This window comes from Vigna angularis, chromosome 8, assembly GCF_016808095.1.
Source record: "Vigna angularis cultivar LongXiaoDou No.4 chromosome 8, ASM1680809v1, whole genome shotgun sequence".
NCBI classification, from domain to species: domain Eukaryota; kingdom Viridiplantae; phylum Streptophyta; class Magnoliopsida; order Fabales; family Fabaceae; genus Vigna; species Vigna angularis.
In genome coordinates this window covers 16674493-16693466 of record NC_068977.1, presented here as the reverse complement: position 1 = coordinate 16693466, position 18974 = coordinate 16674493, and the positions used below count along the sequence as shown (strand labels likewise).

Sequence of the window (18974 nt, the reverse complement as noted above, 5' to 3'; positions counted from 1 at the left end):
ATGAATGATCATTTTACAATTAGCTTATCCTTCTTGTATGTTTCTTGGTTGTTTGTTCTATGTGTATTTTCTTTGGCGATGATCATCTGGTGGGTGTGAGCAAAGCAAGATAATGTGTCAGTTGATATTAGGTGGAGAGGCTTCTGATGCGTAGTGATATTAGTATTGTACTTTCGTAGTGTTTATGGTCTTCTTGGTGGTTTTTATTGTACATGGTTTTGATACTAGTACATGTTGTATATAAAGTTAGATTTATAGTTATTTTGGATGACTGTAAAAATGATTTTATATTCCATTTTTTTATAGCTTGTTAAGTGATCTATCTTATTGACTATGTATTGTTTCTGCTATGGTTTCAATACTATATTTGAAATAGTAATAGGTGCCTCGTACAAAGTTGTACGACTATGGGAAAAAAATAGTTTTATTACAATATAATGTAATAAAACTATTTTAAACAGACCATTCATCAAACAATCCCATAGTTTGACTCACTAATAATTGATCTCAAAATGCATTTTAAAATTTTTAATTAAGAAGATTTTCAGTGGCAATGATAATAACAATAATACTAATTTTAAAACATTACTAATAATATTCTATAGAAATTACATTTTAAAAAAATTATAATACAGTTTAGCACTTGTTTTTTATAAGACGACGTTAATATATGTTATTAGTATTTCTTTTAGTATACTAATATAGAAAAAAAAAAACTCAAAATCACTATATATAAAAATAATGTTTACTATTTTTATAAAACTCAATTTCTACTTTTATTTCAATATTTTCAAACAAATGCAAACTAATTGTTTTTTCTAAATTCTTTTAAATAAATAATAGTGTTTTTCAAATAATTGCAATATATATATATATATATCTATCTATATATATATATATATATATAGATATATATATATATATATATATATATATATATAGATAGATAGATGCGCGCGCGTGTATGTATTATTATACAATCATTCTGACGAATAATTTAAAAACAAGATTTTTTAAATTTAATTTAGATGCCAGGATCTTTTCATAAATTTCATTTTTAGTTTTGAAAGAAACAATCTGTTATATTTGTAACGAAGCTCTCTATTTCCGTACTATTATATATTTTATGGTGTGGCCCATTTAATAAACTTTTAATTCATCATTAAACTATTTGACAATATATAGTTGACATTTGAAAAGCGGGACAAACTAATCAACAAGAAACGAAAGAAGAGTAAGTATAACTTTGGCTGTTTGCTACTTGCTTCGGTACGAAAAGATGACAAAATATAAATAAGAGTTAATAAAGTTGTCATAACAACTTCGCTAAGTTCCTTAGGTAGCATTTCTTGCTCTATATATGTTAGCTTCAATCATAATACATTTGCATCACCCTGTCTCGTATATCCTTAGAGCATAAACTAAGCTTCCGGTGTTCTCACTAAAGCCAAAAATGTCAACCACCATCGATATCCCAGAATCAAGTAAAGTTGTGGTTGCGGCACCACTAAGGCCAGGAGGATGGAAAAAAGGGATAGCCATAATGGATTTCATTTTAAGGTTAGGTGCCATAGCAGCTGCTCTTGGTGGTGCTGCCACTATGGGAACAAGTGATCAGACACTCCCTTTCTTCACTCAGTTCTTTCAGTTTGAGGCTAGTTATGATAGCTTCACTACTTTCCAGTATGTCATGATCTTCAAAACTCTATTATTTTCTCTACCTTTTCGCACCATCTATGTTAATTAATTCACTGAAATGATAAATTTTAACCAATGCGTAACACAAATGTAGGTTTTTTGTTATTACTATGGCTTTAGTGGGTGGCTACCTCGTGCTATCTCTTCCTTTCTCCGTTGTTGCAATTATTCGTCCCCATGCTGTTGGACCAAGGCTTTTCCTCATTATCTTGGACACTGTAATCTTTAAAATATTCATAAATTCAGTTCTATTTTAATAATCTTTTCACCATTTGCTTATAAATACCCAACAAAAAAGCATATTTATTTTCCAAAAGATCCCTTCTGTGGCAAAATATAAGTCTATTTTACTTATGATATTTTGTCCTGGGTATTATAATTTCATTTAGTGAATAATTTCCTAGTTTTGGACTTGCTGATCCAACAGTAAATTAGCATGATATTTTGTTATAGACTTTTATATGAAATGCAGGTGTTTCTCACTCTAGCCACTGCCAGTGCTGCTTCAGCTGCTGCCGTAGTTTACTTAGCACACAACGGTGATCAGGACACGAACTGGTTAGCCATATGCAACCAATTTGGAGACTTTTGTGCGCAGACCAGTGCAGCTGTGGTGTCATCGTTCGTTGCCGTTGTTGTCTTAGTATTGGTTATTGTGATGTCTGCTTTAGCAATTGGCAAGCCTTGAAAATTAACGTATTGGGGCTTTTAAGTTAAATGAACTATTGCAGTTATATATAAATATTTTGCATGTTCTATATTAGTTTCCGAAGTATGATGTGCTAATTATAATTAATAGCTCGGCTTTTTAATTTCCTTCAAGTATGATATGCTAATTCATTACTTGTATACATCTGGTCATTCTAATATTATATGCACAAGCCACTGTGTTTTACTTTGCACTAATTATTCTTTACTTAACTTTTTCTTGCGGTACTTTCCTCAATGAAAAGACCCTGTTCCATTATTTTTCTTCTTGTGATCAACGTATTAGAAGAATAATGAGACAATGAAAGATTTAATTATAGGTACTATATGTTATATATCAGACAGGGAAAATTGTAATTTTCACATCACACGTAAAAAAAAATACACTACCTATAAAATTCTATTTAAATAGTATATGTCTCGGTCAACCGATGCCTAAAGGGGGATAATGCCTCGATTCTGTGAACAACCAAGACAAAAAATCCTGCTACCCACTTGCAAAGCGGACTTTTCATCTGCCAGACTTTTTGAAATAGGGTTTACTGCCTTAGTTCTCTGACCAACCGAAGCAGAAAATCCTACTAAATAGTACTTTTGACCTGACAGTCTTTCTGATATAGGGCTACTGCCTCAGTTGGTTAGAGAACCGAGACAGTAAAGGTTGACAAAAGGTATTTGGAACTTTCTATGTACTGACAACCCATGATTCAAGACGTTCTGTCGCAAGCTTTACGACTTCAGTTGCCCCCTAATCGAGGCAATATGTTGTTTATGCTTTGGTTTTAAAGCTAAACGAGGCATATAGTTATTAACAATTTTATTTTTAAAATTTTCTGAGGGTTTACGCATCAGTTGCAATTTTGACTGAGGTAGTAAAGGTGTTATTGCCTCAGTTTAATGGAGAACTGAGGCAATAACCCATTTAAATTTCAGAAAACGCGAAACAGAAGCACTCTTTTGTTGTTTATCTTTTTCCTCGCGAAATAGAAATCCTTCTCCATCGCGACCATTGCCACTCTTTCTCATGTGTTTCCATCGCCGGTGACTGCAATTCTTCTTCCCCAAGCACACAACAACCATTGTTCTTCTTCTTCCACTGTAGCATTGCCTCTTTCGCCATAGTCACCGTCGTCGCAAGACTATTGCCCCGAACTGGCATGCGTCCGCAGTCGCCACCTATGCGCGACCACCCCCCAACCGTTGTTCGCCATTTCTGCCGATCCTTGTGTCTAACACCATTGTCGTCACGCTCCTAGGTTCATTACTCTTTCCACTTTTTTGCGTTTTACTGTTTGATGATTGTGAAAAAATGTTAATGTGTATGATATGATGTGAAAGATATGTTGGATTTTAGATTTGTGAATGTCAAAGAGAGGGTTATATTGTGATTAGCATAAATTAGTTTAAGTATCTCATTGTCAATCTAATATAAATGATATTAGCATATGTTAGTTTAAGTTTTGATTAGATTAGTTTAGGTAATGATTAAATTACTTTAACATTATGATCATAATCGCTTTTGGGAATAATTTCCTACTAAAATTTATTATCATGGATCACAAAACAGAGACATTGTAAAGATAACATCAAGCATCAACATTTGAAAATTTAAGGTTAGGAATCATGTGATTAATTAATGTGTTGTTTTGTTTTTGTCCAGATATTGTTCTAGCTTCTAATAGGCGGATATTTTCCATAGTCGACCGGTTTTCACGCTTCCAGGTTCCTATTCTTAAAAATTTTGTTTTAATATCAACATATAATTAATTACTTGCTTGAATATATTATATGTTGCATATGTAATTATTTGTTTGTTTGAATATATTCTTGTTTTGAATTATCTTAGTTTCCCATTTGAGATTCAATACCAAAATTATTTACTATCTCAAGATTTTTTTTTAAGAAATGTACTTTTTACAAATGAATAGAAAGGTGATGGTAATATTTACAAGTATTGAATCTTGAATTGTCCGATTGAACAGTTTAAAAAGAGTAATAACTTTTCCATAATTTATTAATACATATATATTTTAATATACATGTCTTAAATTTCATGAAAAATTTGCAGTTGTGTTTTGTATTAATCTTCGGGTGGATATTATTTGATTGTGATTTATAATCACTTTCATTTGGTGTAACCTGAAGACCAATGCAAAATGCTCCCAAAATTTCGTGAAATTTGTTGAGATTGTTGATAGGGGAGTAAAGGTTTAGCTTAACCCAATATCTCAATAATATCTGAGTTTTTGATGATGACTCATCACGTATTAAAATTTAAATTATTTTCTATCTTAAAAGTTATATCATATGAAAATAAAAAAAAGTTATAAAATAAATATTATTTTAATTTTAATAAATAACATTAACACTAATTTAATAAAAAAATAAAATTAAATATTAAAAGAAACTCAATTAAATACAAAAAATTATAAAGTAATAGTATTATTATGAATATTATTCAAATAATCTATTTATTTGATCAAAACGTTATCATATATACTACAAGAAATAAACTTTCATGTATGTGTCTATGTTTATATTATGATAAAAGAAATAAAAACTGAAAATTAGAGTAAATTATAAAAATATTTCATAAGTAAATAATTTTTATGATTTATTGTCATAGTTAACTAAATTTCAAAAGACAATTATAAAATATAAACGATAAAATGATAAAATTTGTCTAAAAAAAGCAATTAAGAAGATAACTCCCTTAATTAATTTGCTGGTAAAATACACTTGTTTTCATATATTAATATTTTTATTACATTAAAATATTATAATTTTTAAAATACTTGTAAATTTATGAATTTATACTTGTATTATTTTTATGAATAATTAATTGAAAATAGTACTAAATAATATATTTAATTTTGTAAAAGTAATATTAAAAGTTTATGCAAAAATATTTTAAAAGGAAAATTTATTTAATTATTTTAAAATAAAGAAAGATTATTCATTTTTTTATTAAGTGAAATATTTCTTATTAGTTAAAAAGTAAACCTGTCTAATTAAAATATAATATCAAAGAAAATGATCTCCTTATTTAGTAATGCATATTAATGATATCAATTTTATATAATAATAATTAAAATAAAAAGTATTATTAAATTTATAAAAATATGATCATAAATAATTATTTTTATCATTTTACTGTGGATAGTTTTTCCTTTATGGTGAATAGTTTATCAAGTTTTAAACATAGTTCCAAAACCTAGAAGTTGAAACTAAAGATTTGTCTACACAAAAAATAGCTAAAAGAAAATAATCTTTATGAATGGTAGACATTAACAACCCATTTAGATGACAATAAAATAGCAGCCTGTAAGTTTCATTTTAATTATATCTTACTTTCTATCATTGTTAGCAGGGAAAATGAGCATTGTAAGAGGATAGAGGGGATAAAGAAGTTATCTCATGATTTATTTGTTGTGAAGAAATATAATACAAATTGAAATAAATTATTTATAAAAGATGATCATTTTAAAATGGTAAAGTTTAAAAATATGAAATGTTATAATTACCTGTTTCCTATTATTTGTGTTAGGCGCTCCATTTTGGACAGATAGTCTCAAAACATCAAATTCATCAACTTAAGGACCCGAATCACAATCTATCACTTTGAATATGTTTTTGACCATTTTGATGACTCAAACAAGTCACAACTGACCTACCTAAATTCTCCCAAGAGACCAATTGGGCCCTTGACATCTAATTCTCATTTCCACTACCTCACTTCCTCTAAAATGACTCTAAACAAGCACAATTCACTTCACTTTCTATCTAATCACTACTATAACAGATTACTCACATTTAATATGTTCAATTACAGCTGCACACACCATCCAATTCAGTTCGCAATCATCATTTCACAATTTCATGATTTGGCATTTAAAGAACAGATAATTTATTCTACTCAAAACCTAAGATTCAACTCAAACAGCACCATAACACAAAATTTATCACACACACGTCATACTACTAATTAAAACAAAAATCTAGCCTCCCTTACCTTGACTCAACAGTTCACGCCCTCTAAACGCTCCGTGGATTACTTGCGGTACAAGGAACTCTTAGAAAACCTACAATTCATTGATTAATAGTTGGAACCCAACCTTAAAATCACTAGAAATTTAGGAATTCAAGAAGATGAACACCCAGTTCATGCAAGAGCAGAATCATCTACAAAAGTTAAGAACCTTAAAGGCCAAGAAAGAGGGTTTTTCACTTACTTGACCAAATCCAGAATTTGATCCGTGAAAGAGGTAGCTCTTAACGCCAGGATCATCTAGGCACATCCTGATCGTCAAACCGACACCCCAAATGAGAGAAGATCTAGAGAGAAGGTAAAGAACTCTAGGTGAATAAGGTTATAGAGAGATAAAAGTGTTTTAGATAATGAATCGAGCTTTAGAAAATTCTATTTATATTATAAGATTATTTTAAAGTAACTTGCTCGTCTCATTATTTTAATACATCTATCTACTCCAATACTCTATTTTCTAGGTTCTTATAGAATCGACGTTGACTTCCTCTTCTTCAAGCACTGCATTGTCATGCTATAACGTTTTGTATTAAACCACTAACTTACATAACCCACTGCAAAACTCTATTGTTTATGTTGTTGCTTGAACGACCACATTTTACTTGGACTAAGAGAGTTTTCAAAGAAAAGATAATTATTTTGGCATCTCTTGCTCAAACTCTAATTAGTTCGAAATTTTAATTTCCCACTAATTCTTATATTTGTGGTTGGAAAATAATATAGGAGGAAGATAAGCTAGATAATAGGACTCTGGATCTTGTTGAAATGAATTCTTCATATTGTAATTGAAAAGATACACCAATATATATACTTTAGAGAAATAATTACACCAATAACCCATGAAATTCACTACATTTATCCATTTGTAATCTTGACGTCACATTTGTCATTATCACTGTTTTACTATTTTATGAAAGACGACATTCACTCAATATCATTTTCTTGATAATGAGATTTTAAGTTTTCTTTCTAGAACATCAGCTTCCTGCAAATTCAAAAAGAAAAAGCTTAAATAAGAAGAACTTAGAGCACCACATATTTTCATAAGCCTCTAAAATTTTGCTTAAGTAGGAAATTAGCATTAATTAGGTCTTGAGTAAACAGTGCAGAATATATCTTCAAAGGAAACAATATAATAACTTAAGCCTTACATATATATACATTTTAAGATACATATATATTTTAAAACATAAATAAATATCAAATTTATTAAAAGATGTTTTACGATTATTATATTATAATATTTAAATGTACGTGTACAATAGTAATATTTAGTACCTGGGTTGTCATGCATATGTGATATGGTGTTGTTCAAGCTTCCAAACCAGATTTTTTTAACAAATGTCACATAAATTGATGTTAGAAGTGATGTGATGAGTATGCCTGTTGAAAAATTTTTCATTTTTGGAATATTACTCATCCTCACTGATTTCAACTTAGGCAAAGACAAAGTTGTACTTTGTTTGTAGAAACTAGCCAACATCGGAAGATCCATCATAACAAGACATTCTAATTTGGGAAAAATGATAGATACATTTTCATCTTCAGATATATCATTAGATATGACTTCTTCTATTTTGTCGCATTTACACAATTTGAGTATTTTGAGTTTTGCAAGATTTTTTATTGAAGAAAGTGAGAATAAACTTTGGAGGTTGTCACAGTAGAAAATGTAAATCGATACCAAATTTGAGAAAAATGAAACTTGAGGTTCTTTATTCCAAAGATACTTCAATTTGATTAGGTTAATCAATGCCAACACCTCTAGTTGAGGAAGTATTTCATGAATTTTATGATCAAGATTGTCATCTTCAAAATCAAATACCTCTGTCAATAATTCACATCTGTCCAAAGTTAATTTTCTCAAATTATTGAATCTCGTGATCACAAAATGATTTAGACGGATAATTCCAGTGCCAAAGCTTCTCTACATTCATATTGATCACATAAAGTATCTTCAATTTTTCCACCAACAACTGTAAGAAACAAGTAGTATTTTAACCTTGCAGATGAATTAGAAACTAAGTAGAATGAAGTAGATTATGTTGATAGTTTTTCATAATACGATGGCATACACTTATGTTACTGAATTCTATATTTGCATTCCATCATCAATACAATAAGTAATTAAAATAAATACTAGTTATCTATATCAAATGACAAGAAGAGGAAAACATGTGATTGTCCATGCAGAATACACTTTATAAATAGTTTGTAATTGAAACTTACTGAACTTGGGAATAAGTAATTTGTTGTAGACAATTCTTCAAGAGTTCTGGAATCGTCAATGAAAGATATCACAGTAGAACAATTTGCTATTTTTAATGTTTGTAAGGAAGGAAATTCTGATATGGAAGGAAAGATGATAGAAAGACTTGGTAGATTTTCAAGAGAAACATCTTTCAAGTCATGAAAGCTGAGTTTCTCTTTTATTCCGTCCTCTTCTTCTTCTTTAGTGATAATAATTGTATCCAATGCCTCACAATCACAAATTTCCAGATTTGTTAGTTTTTGAGGAACTTGTAGCATATTAATAGACTTACATTGCTTCACTTGTAGGACTTTTAGGTTTTGGTAGAACTTGAAAACTTTTCTGTTAACTATGCAAGTTAACTGTGGAAGATGAATCAAAGCTAATTCACATAGTTGTTCTAAAAGGTGTGTGGAAAAAGATATTTCTTGACGAATATTAAATACTATTTTCAATCTCTTACAGTGACTCACAACAAGTTTTTTTAAGTTCCTCAACTCTTCTAGTGTCTCAGAATAAATGACATAAACCAAGTTGTCATAACTCTCAAACACAATCTCATCCAATTCAAAGAAAGAATTTCCATCAGTTGTAAGGGTTCCACGTGGATCTGCAAATCCAGAGGTGAATTTTTCCAGGTTTGGACATTTTGCTATCATCAAATATTTTAGACTTGGGAATTCTATATGACAATCGTAGATTTGTCTCAAGTTTGGAAGAGACTTCAACTCCAATTTGCTCAATGATGGAAAGTTAGTTCTTGGACTACCTCCAATAAAATAATAACCACAAACATACACTAAGGATGTACATTTTTCTATAATTAATTCCTTTAGTTGGTGAAGCTTCCAGGCTGGATAACCATAAAATATTTGATAGAGAAGGGAAACATCTATGATGTGTAAAATTTGTAGGTTTCCAAGGTCAATAACTGTTGGACTATCATTGAGCCAAATTTCGCGTAAGTCGAGTTTTATTAATTTTAGTTCCTTTAGCTGTATGAAAATTTTGTCATCTTCAACCCTCGCATTTTGAGTAGAATAAGAACAAAAATAAAATAGTGAACACTCTTCAATGTTGATAACTTGGAGTTTGTGTGACCTTCTTGATAATATAGTAAGAAAAAGCTCCAAAGCTTGTCCACCACAGTTATTTACCCGAAGAATTTGAAGGTTGGTGAAATGGGAATTTTGAAGATTATCGAGTATCTCATCTAACTCTTTATTGTTACATAGAGTGTACTTAGTAATGAGTGAGAATTTGTGATCCTGCATTAATTTTTGAGAATTCATCATCAGACTAAAAATATGTTCTATGTCTTATTGTGAAATATAACGGTTGAGAGAGAACTAACCGATAATTGAAAAAGATATGCAAGCTTGGTGTGAGGGTCAATTTGCACTTCATTTTCTGTTATTAGTATTGATTTTAACTGTGATTCTCTTAGCACTCCCAAACCAAGCTTCTGGACTTGGGGACAGTTGTTCAATACCACATTCTCTAAGGATGACCATTTAAGTTCGTATCCTGAGAAAAAGCTTCTTAGATTGGGTAAATCTTCAAGATGCACTTTCTTCGTTTCGCATAATTCGACTGTAATTGCAGCTCTTCTTTCCTTAAGAAGATTATCAGATTCCATCTGTCCATAAAATATTAAAACTTTAAATGAAGTTAGAGTTGTTAATATATTATTTTGTTTTTAGATGTACGTGTAGTAATGTGTGAGCTTGCTTAGCTATAATGACAAATTCTCACATTTATAAAAATTGCGTTGTTGCCAAGGCCCATTTTTCTCAATGCATTATATCTCCTCACATTAGCGTCTCTCGATCTTCAAATCAAATAATAACAATTTAATTAGTAATTTAACTTTTATTATCTTTGTAAATATTGAAAGGAAAATTAAACCTTTAGAATTCGAACAAACTTAATGAATATTCAACAATAATTAAGAGACAAAATAAAAATTTATATAGGAAAAAGAAATTATTTGAAAGAAACGAAACCTAATATACGGATAAATGAAAGGAAGTCTTCATCCTCTCTTCAAATCAAATAATAAAAATTAAATTTTTATATTTAAGATTTTATTTATTTTGGTTTTTATATTTTTTTAATTAAATTATTTTTTATTTTCTTTAAGAAATTATTTATGTTCCAAGTGACATTAATACTAAGAAGACTCATCATGTATTAAAATTTAAATTGTTTTCTATCTTAAAAGTTATATCATATCAAAATAAAAAAAATTATAAAATAAAAATTATTTTAATTTTAATACATAACATTTTTTAAATAACATTAACATTTAATAAAAAAATCAAATTAAATATTAAAAAACAACTCAATTAAATACAAAAAATTATAAAAGTAATAGTATTATTATGAATATTATTCAAATAATCTATTTATTTTATCAAAAAGATATCACATATACTAGAAGAAATATACTTTCATGTATGTGTCTATGTTTATATTATGATAAAAGAAATAAAAACTGAATTATTAAAGTAAATTATAAAAATATTTCATAAGTAAATAATTTATATGATTTATTGTCATAGTTAACTAAATTTCAAAAGACAATTATAAAATCTAAATGATAAAATTTGTCTAAAAAAAGTAATTAAGAAGATAACTCCCTTAATTAATTTGCTGGTAAAATACACCTGTTTTCATATATTAATATTTTTATTACATTTATATAATATAATTTTTAAAATCCTTATAACTTTATGAATTTTATACTTTTATTATTTTTATGAATAATTAATTGAAAATAGTACTAAATAATATATTTAATTTTGTAAAAGTAATATTAAAAATTTATGCAAAACTTTTTTAAAGGGAAATTTTTTTAATTATTTTAAAATAAAGAAAGATTATTCATTTTTTTATTAAGTGAAATATTTTTTATTTGTTAAAAGGTAAACCTTATTCAGTAATGCATATTAATAATATCAATTTTATATAATAATAATTAAAATAAAAAGTATTATTAAAGTTATAAAAATATGACCATAGATAATTATTTTTATGATTTTACTGTGGATAGTTTTTCCTTTATGGTGAATAGTTAATTAAGTTTTAAAAATAGTTCCAAAACCCAGAAGTTGAAAGTAAAGATTTGTCTACACAAAAATAGCTAAAAGAAAATAATATTTATGAATGGTAGACATTAACAACCCCATTTAGATGACCATAAAATAGCAGCATGTAAGTTTCATTCTATTCATTCATGTCCTTGAATTAGAAAAGTCATACACATTTTTTTCCTATTTAAAATAAGTATGAAATTTGTGCTTTATTCCTATTTATCTATTCTAAATTAAGTATGAAAGTTTTAATTATATTTTACTTTCTATCATTGTTAGCAGGGAAAATGAGCATTGTAAGGAGGATAGAGGGGATAAAGAAGTTATCTCATGATTTATTTGTTGTGGAGAAATATAATACAAATTGAAATAAATTATTTATAAAAGATGATCATTTTAAAATGGTAAAGTTTAAAAATATGAAATGTTATAATTACCTGTTTCCTGTGATTTGTGTTAAGCGTTCCATTTTGTTTGTTTTTGAAATGTGAAAGAAGGATAAATAGACAGATGTAGAAGAAAACTGAACATGTATTTATATCTCCATATAAGAACAAAAGGTTGTATTCTTTTCTTTATCCCTTCATACTTTCAATGTTAGTAAATCCTAACTTAAATCCAACGTCAGACTAAGAATGTCACAACCTGTAACTTGTAGACAACCCTAATGTGAGTATTCCACACAAGAAACGTAAGGCATTTTTTCTTAATGAGACTCACTTTTTTGTTAAATAATTATCTAATGCAGTATAAAAACATATTTGAGTGAAAGACACCTACTACTAAGCATGAGTTAATCTTTGCCTTATGCATCCACAAAAACTAATATTTTTTATTTTTATTTTTAACTTTAAGATATTAAGTTTTTACCATTTTTAACAATTCATTATTTATGCATCTAAAAATGAATCGATGTTAGAGAAATAGTATAGAGTAGTAAAAAAGGCAAAGAATAAAAGAAACACAAGCTCATCTCATCTTTTTCTTGCTCTCTCCCGTGTCTTCTGAAGCCATTTCATTTCCTCTCTTCTCTTACATTCATCTTCAATCTTCATCTATTCTAGAATTTTATTGCATCGTAGTAGAAAAACTAAAGAGGGTTATCTAGGTTATATTTATAAATAGAGTAAGTTTCTATTTACACTATAATTTCTTTTTTGTCTTTGGTTTAGTCATCAATTTTAATGAATTCACTTGAAAGAAATTACTCTTAAAAAAAAAGTGATTCTCTCAACTTATATTATTTGACTGAATTTCTATTTTATTTGAAAATTTTAGATTTTTAGCGTTAAAAAGGAGTATAACTAATATATAAACTAAAAGACAGAAAGGGGTGAATTAGATTTTAAGAAAAAATTATATCTTTTTAAAAGAATATGTATGAATCACTTAAGAAGATTGGTGTGAGATGCATTATTTAAGTCAAAATCAATCACAGAGAAAAAATTAGATCAATGAAAAAACAAGACAAAGAATTTTTATATTGGTTTGATTCTATTAAATCTACGTCTAGTTTTTTTAACAATTATGAGTTCAATGAATGAAAAAAGAAAAAGCATTGAAAAATAAAAGGCAAAATGAAAACAAAAAGAAAGAAAAAGAAGAAAAAAAATTACATAAAGGAGTTCAATGAATGAAAGTTGGGAATTGATTTATTCAATTGTGAAGGAAACGAGAGACTTATGTTATATCATGTTATGATTTAGTTACGTTCAAGGTGTTTTGTTATCCGGAAAAACCAAATCTTCTTCTTAGCCCAACCACAATACAAGTCAGTTTAAGAAGAGTAATAATTTGATTGTGAAGCAATATAAAACTGAGTTCAATAAATGAAAGTTGGGAATTGATTTATTCAATTGTGAAGCAAACGAGAGACTTATGTTATATCATGTTATGATTTGGTTACGCTCAAGGTGCTTTGTTATCCGGAAAAACCAAATCTTCTTCTTAGCCCAACCACAATACAAGTCAGTTTAAGAAGAGTAATAATTTGATTGTGAAGCAATATAAAACTGAGTTCAATAAATGAAAGTTGGGAATTGATTTATTCAATTGTGAAGCAAACGAGAGACTTATGTTATATCATTTTATGATTTGGTTACGCTCAAGGTGCTTTGTTATCCGGAAAAACCAAATCTTCTTCTTAGCCCAACCACAATACAAGTCAGTTTAAGAAGAGTAATAATTTGATTGTGAAGCAATATAAAACTGAGTTCAATAAATGAAAGTTGGGGATTGGTTTATTCAATTGTGATGCAAAAGAGAGACTTATGCTATATCATGTTATGATTTGATTGCTCTCTTAGCTCAAGGTGCTTTGTTATCTAGAAAAACCAAATATATATCTTCGCCCAACCACAATACAAGCCATGAAAGACCTTGTAATGCTAACTTGTTTGTGAATGTATTTATTTTGATTGAAATGAAGAGCAAAATTGATTTGCTTGACATTATAATAGTAAAGAGAGTGACACAAATTTTTATATACTAGTGTGTTTGAGTGAAACATTTCTTTGGGAGCAGTTCCATGTGATTAAGGAAAACAGTTTGTCATGACAGTTGATCCCTCATATTTTGCATTTATCTTATAATCTTTGTTTTTGTAAAGATAGTAGGTGAGCTTGGCTTCCTAAATCCACCTAATCTCATAAGTCTTCTTTATAGGAAGAGCAAGCATAATTGATTTTTGTTATTTGTGCTTAAATTTTTTGCTTGAGTTGTTAGTCCATTACAATTGAATTGAATTGTTTTCTTATATCAAATTACCTTTTTCTTGAGAACAAGCAAAGTTCTAAGTTAGGGAGTTAAAATAAAATTATCAAAAAAAAAGGAAAAAAATACATTTACATAAAAGAAAATTATTTGTTTGGGAAGAAATATCACTATTGTAAAACCTATGAAAAATATTCACCTTAATAAATAATAACAATTTTATTACTAGTAGTAATAAATTTTCTTTATGAATAGAAAATATAATTAATAAGTTTATGTAAAGATAAAATGTGGAAAGTTAAATAAGAAATTTTGGTAGCTTAAATGATAGAAAATAGTGGTAATTTCAAAGACATGGGTTCAAACTTTTTTCTACCTTTTTGTTTAAAAAAAAGATAAAGAAAAAGAAAATAAATGGACAAAGAAACTTTTGGTGATTGAAATAGCAAAACACCAAAATACCTTTCGGTGATTGAAATGATAAAAAAATAATAATAATAATAATAAAATGCCAAATTTTGGCCTATAAATAGCAAGAGGAGGGAAAGGAAATCTGCACATGGAAGAGAAAGAAATTAAGTAAGAAATTTTAAAGAGAAGAAAGAGTTAAGAGGAAATTCTAGTTGAAAAGAGAGTAAAGATTCTGGAAGGTTTCCGGGAACAATCTCTGATAAAGAAACTAAGCCTGGAATAGAGGTAGGGGAGCTAACATTTCTAAGCTTTTATATTATGATTTAGTATTGTTGTATTACTATTCATGTCTTGAAATTCTGTGTGAATACTGTTAATAAAAAACATATATGCTTGTTGTAGATCTATCTATATTGAATTTCTGTGTTAATATTATATGTTGTTGTTTTGAATCTGTAAATAAGAAATTTGTTAAGAACTAGTTGAGGAACACTTTGGCTAAGGAAAGACTTGGTACTTAAGTTGTCCATTGTGACACACCTCTCTTTCCTGGAAGTCTGCTCGATATGTTTTTAACCTAAATCCTATTGAACAGATTAAGTACTGTTAAACTATTATGCAAAATACTCAATTGATATAAAATATGTGAGAGATTCATCTTTCTGGAAGGATAAGAAGATGTCTAACTGGCTATGCTAGATTCAACTTCTTAGTTCCCCAAAACGTTTATATTAAGGTTATATTTGTGATGGTAGCATAGAGGAATCTTAAAAACTGGAGTTGGTACATCCCTAATCATAGAGCAGCCCTCGTCAAATCCAGTAAGTTGTGACTAGTCATATGTACTGGCGTTTATGGTGAGTTTGATTCGTCAAACATTTGATCCTTCTCCAGTGACCATTTATAATGATATTTTATAATTGTTAATTTATTTTGTGATATATTCATTTTGTATGATTTCTGTGATGATCGTATTTTATTATATTGGATTTGAATTTATGCATCTGAACATGATATGAGTATTATGAGGAGATTTTGTAATGGTATAATACGAGTTGAGGAATATGAACATGATATAAGTCTTGTGGAGAGATTCTGTAATGACATGGTATTAGTGTATATGTTGATGTTGAGGGTCCTGTTGTTGGAGGTTATCTTGATACTCTAATAATCATCCGGTCTCAAGTAGAGAAGGATGAATTATGTGGTGAGAGGGGCAGGAGGTCCTGGTCTATGTGCCGATTTTTGGACATAGTGTTGAGGACTAACCTTGTGGATGGTATAGAGTATTTTGGAAGTGTATTTGTAAGGAGAAGTAGAGGTCATCACAAGTGCATAACCTCCCGTGACCACTCATCAACGTATCATCCGGATGAGTGTCTATTGGGGATTGTGGTATGATGGGATGAGTGTCTATTGGGGATTGTGGTATGATGGGATGAGTGCCTATTGGGGATTGTAGTATGATGGGATGAGTGTCTATGGTGTGATTATTATATGATGGGATGAGTGTCTATGGTGCGATTGTTGTATGATGGTATGAGGGTGTCTGACATAATTATTGTATGATGTTTGTTGAGTGTATCAAAGTAATTATGCATGTTTTATAAATGATTTGTTGCATGTTAGCTCACCCTACTTGTTTGTGTTTGTGTTTGTGTGATGATCGTATAACTCGTTATACGGGAGTAGATGAAGGAATATCATTCGATTCAGTACCAATGAAGAAAGAGATAGAAGAATAAATTAGAAGAGTTCGAGTTATATTTAAGAATGTGAAGTTGAAATCTGAGTTTAAAAAAATGTATTAGGGTGAAATCTGTATATTATCGAGTGGCTGAATGTAGAAATGTTACAATATTTATAATATCTATTAAATGTTGAGTGGGAGAATATGGGATGTTATGTAAGGGCCTGAAAAATATAGGGCTATTGGACCTTATGTTGAGGTAGCTAGGCTCGTGAAACTAAGGGCACCATGACCTTAGAATGGACTTTCTTTTTTTCAATTCTGAGTTCATTAGTCAACCTTTCTTTCTCTCTCTAAACTCTGTCTTCTTCTTCTTGCTCTGCCTTCTCACTACCCATTCACATATTTCAACCGTTGCATTGTCATATAGGTGGTATCATTTCGCTCACGGAGTTGAGAGCTTCCCATCCATCCGATTAGTTTCTGTTTTGGACAGGTAAGTCAGTTTCTCCACTTCTCTTGAACCTAGGGCATGCAACTTTACTGGTTGCATGCAGCTGATAGTGTTCCCTTTTTATTCTCTGCCTATTGTAGCTCTAAGAGTTGTTTCTGTCTCCACTTTAGTGGATTGTAGGGTCTTACTGTGTGCTGGTTGTGTAAGGTGATAACAGTTGAAAAACTGTTATTTTCATGCTTAAATTTGATACTAAAAGCAACCTTTAACACTTAGAAACTAGCTTGAAATCATGTTTTTAGTCATATTTTCAGAAATAAGAGAGCTGGACAGGTTTATTCTTGATTTCAATGTTTTATGCAGGTTTTAAGGTGAATTTGGTGGAAGAAGTGAAGAAGAACAGAAAGGGAATCAGAAAAGACATCAAAAAGTGCAAAAGGAGAAGCCGCAACCACCGCTCAGCGGTAAGCGGCACTCAGAAACCCACGTTAGCTCCGCTGAGGGGTGAAATGGCCGCTGAGGGGAAGAATCGAGCTCGCGCACTTACCGCTGAGCGGTAGTTTACCGTTGAGCGGCACTATTTTGGGCTTGGGCCTAATTTTCTGTATTTTACGAATAGTATATAAGCTTTAGGTTTTCCTAGGGTTTGTATCTTTGGCTGGGAGGAAGCAGAAACACATTTTTCACCCCTTGGGGGTAGATTGGGAGATGGTGACAGCTCTCCTCTTCTCTTTCTAGGGTTTTTCTATCTCTTTCATTCTTTCATTATTGTTCATCTAGATTCACCATGAATATGGTGAACTATACCTTGTATTGTTGTTGGGGGATCAATGTAATCTTGTGAAACTCTCATATATGGAATTTGTGTTTAAACATCTTATATGAGATACATGCTTTCTTTCATCATTAGTTAGGGTTTTTCCTCTTTGCTCAAAGCATGCATTGTTTAACTCATTCGATGTCATGATTATTGATTTTGTCGATATGGGAACGTACGGGGAAGTCTAGATCCGGGGAATTTCTCCCAATAGTATATTGGTTGCCTTTAAGCTCCTGCACTTCAGAACTAATTACTAGGAATGCTAGGAATTGTATGAACTCGTAATTAAGGATAGGCCTTCTCGACAAGGTGATTTAGAGAGTGGCATTAACATTGATGAAAAGATTGATGAATTCCTAAAGTATATGAGAGTGGATAAGATGAAATTGATAACCCCAACAACATACTCATCCATATCATTCATTACGTGTTTGTTTTACTCTTTTTGCCATTGATCACATTCATGCATACATGTTTAATTACTGTCTTTTACATTAAAAACCTACAATCAATCGTTCACAAGTCTTAAATAATCAACAAATCAGAAAACTAACTAGGTCGTGAGTCCTTTGGGAAAACAATACTTGGTCTTACCTAGTTTTATTACTTGATACGATTCGGTCACACTTGCCGATTGTTAAACAAGTTTGTGGTGCCGTTTTCGGTGTTCATAAATTTGTCATCAAGTTTTTGGCGCCGTTGCCGGGGACTCGTGGTTTAACTAGTTCATTTGTTTGATTATTGATTATCTTTGACTTGTTTTCTGTTTTTATTTTATTTTATTTTATTTTATTTTTTTTATTTTTCTGTTTTTATTTTATTTTATTTTTCTTTTTTTATTTTATTTTATTTTATTTTATTTTATTTTATTTTATTTTTCTGTTTTTATTTTATTTTATTTTATTTTCTGTTTCCTATCTTCTTATCTTTTCAATTATATCCTTTGATTTTTTCTCTATCTTTTTGTGCTAACAAATATTTTCTAGAGTTTTGTGCCTAATGTTTGCAGGATGCAATTTGGTCAAGAATTTAACTATATGGGCACTCAATTCTACCAAAGTAATGTCAACCACTGGTGGGAACCTCACTC

At 29.6% G+C, this 18974-nt stretch overlaps 1 protein-coding gene across 1 annotated transcript; it reads left to right on the top strand.

Annotated features, from left to right (window-relative positions):
* Window positions 1-1406: 1406 nt before the first annotated feature.
* On the top strand, window positions 1407-2449 carry LOC108345333 (casparian strip membrane protein 2). Its single transcript, XM_017583927.2, has 3 exons — window positions 1407-1683; window positions 1793-1916; window positions 2171-2449. Exons 1-3 carry the CDS (start codon window positions 1454-1456, stop codon window positions 2384-2386), a joined length of 570 nt encoding a protein of 189 aa, XP_017439416.1. The 5' UTR covers window positions 1407-1453; the 3' UTR covers window positions 2387-2449.
* The last annotated feature ends 16525 nt before the right edge of the window (window positions 2450-18974 follow it).

Coding starts and splice junctions, on each gene's coding strand:
- LOC108345333 (XM_017583927.2), top strand. CDS start 1,454: ATGTCAACCACCATCGATATCCCAGAATCAAGTAAAGTTGTGGTTGCG. Junction 1,684..1,792: donor GATAGCTTCACTACTTTCCA/GTATGTCATGAT, acceptor ACACAAATGTAG/GTTTTTTGTTATTACTATGG. Junction 1,917..2,170: donor TCCTCATTATCTTGGACACT/GTAATCTTTAAA, acceptor TATGAAATGCAG/GTGTTTCTCACTCTAGCCAC.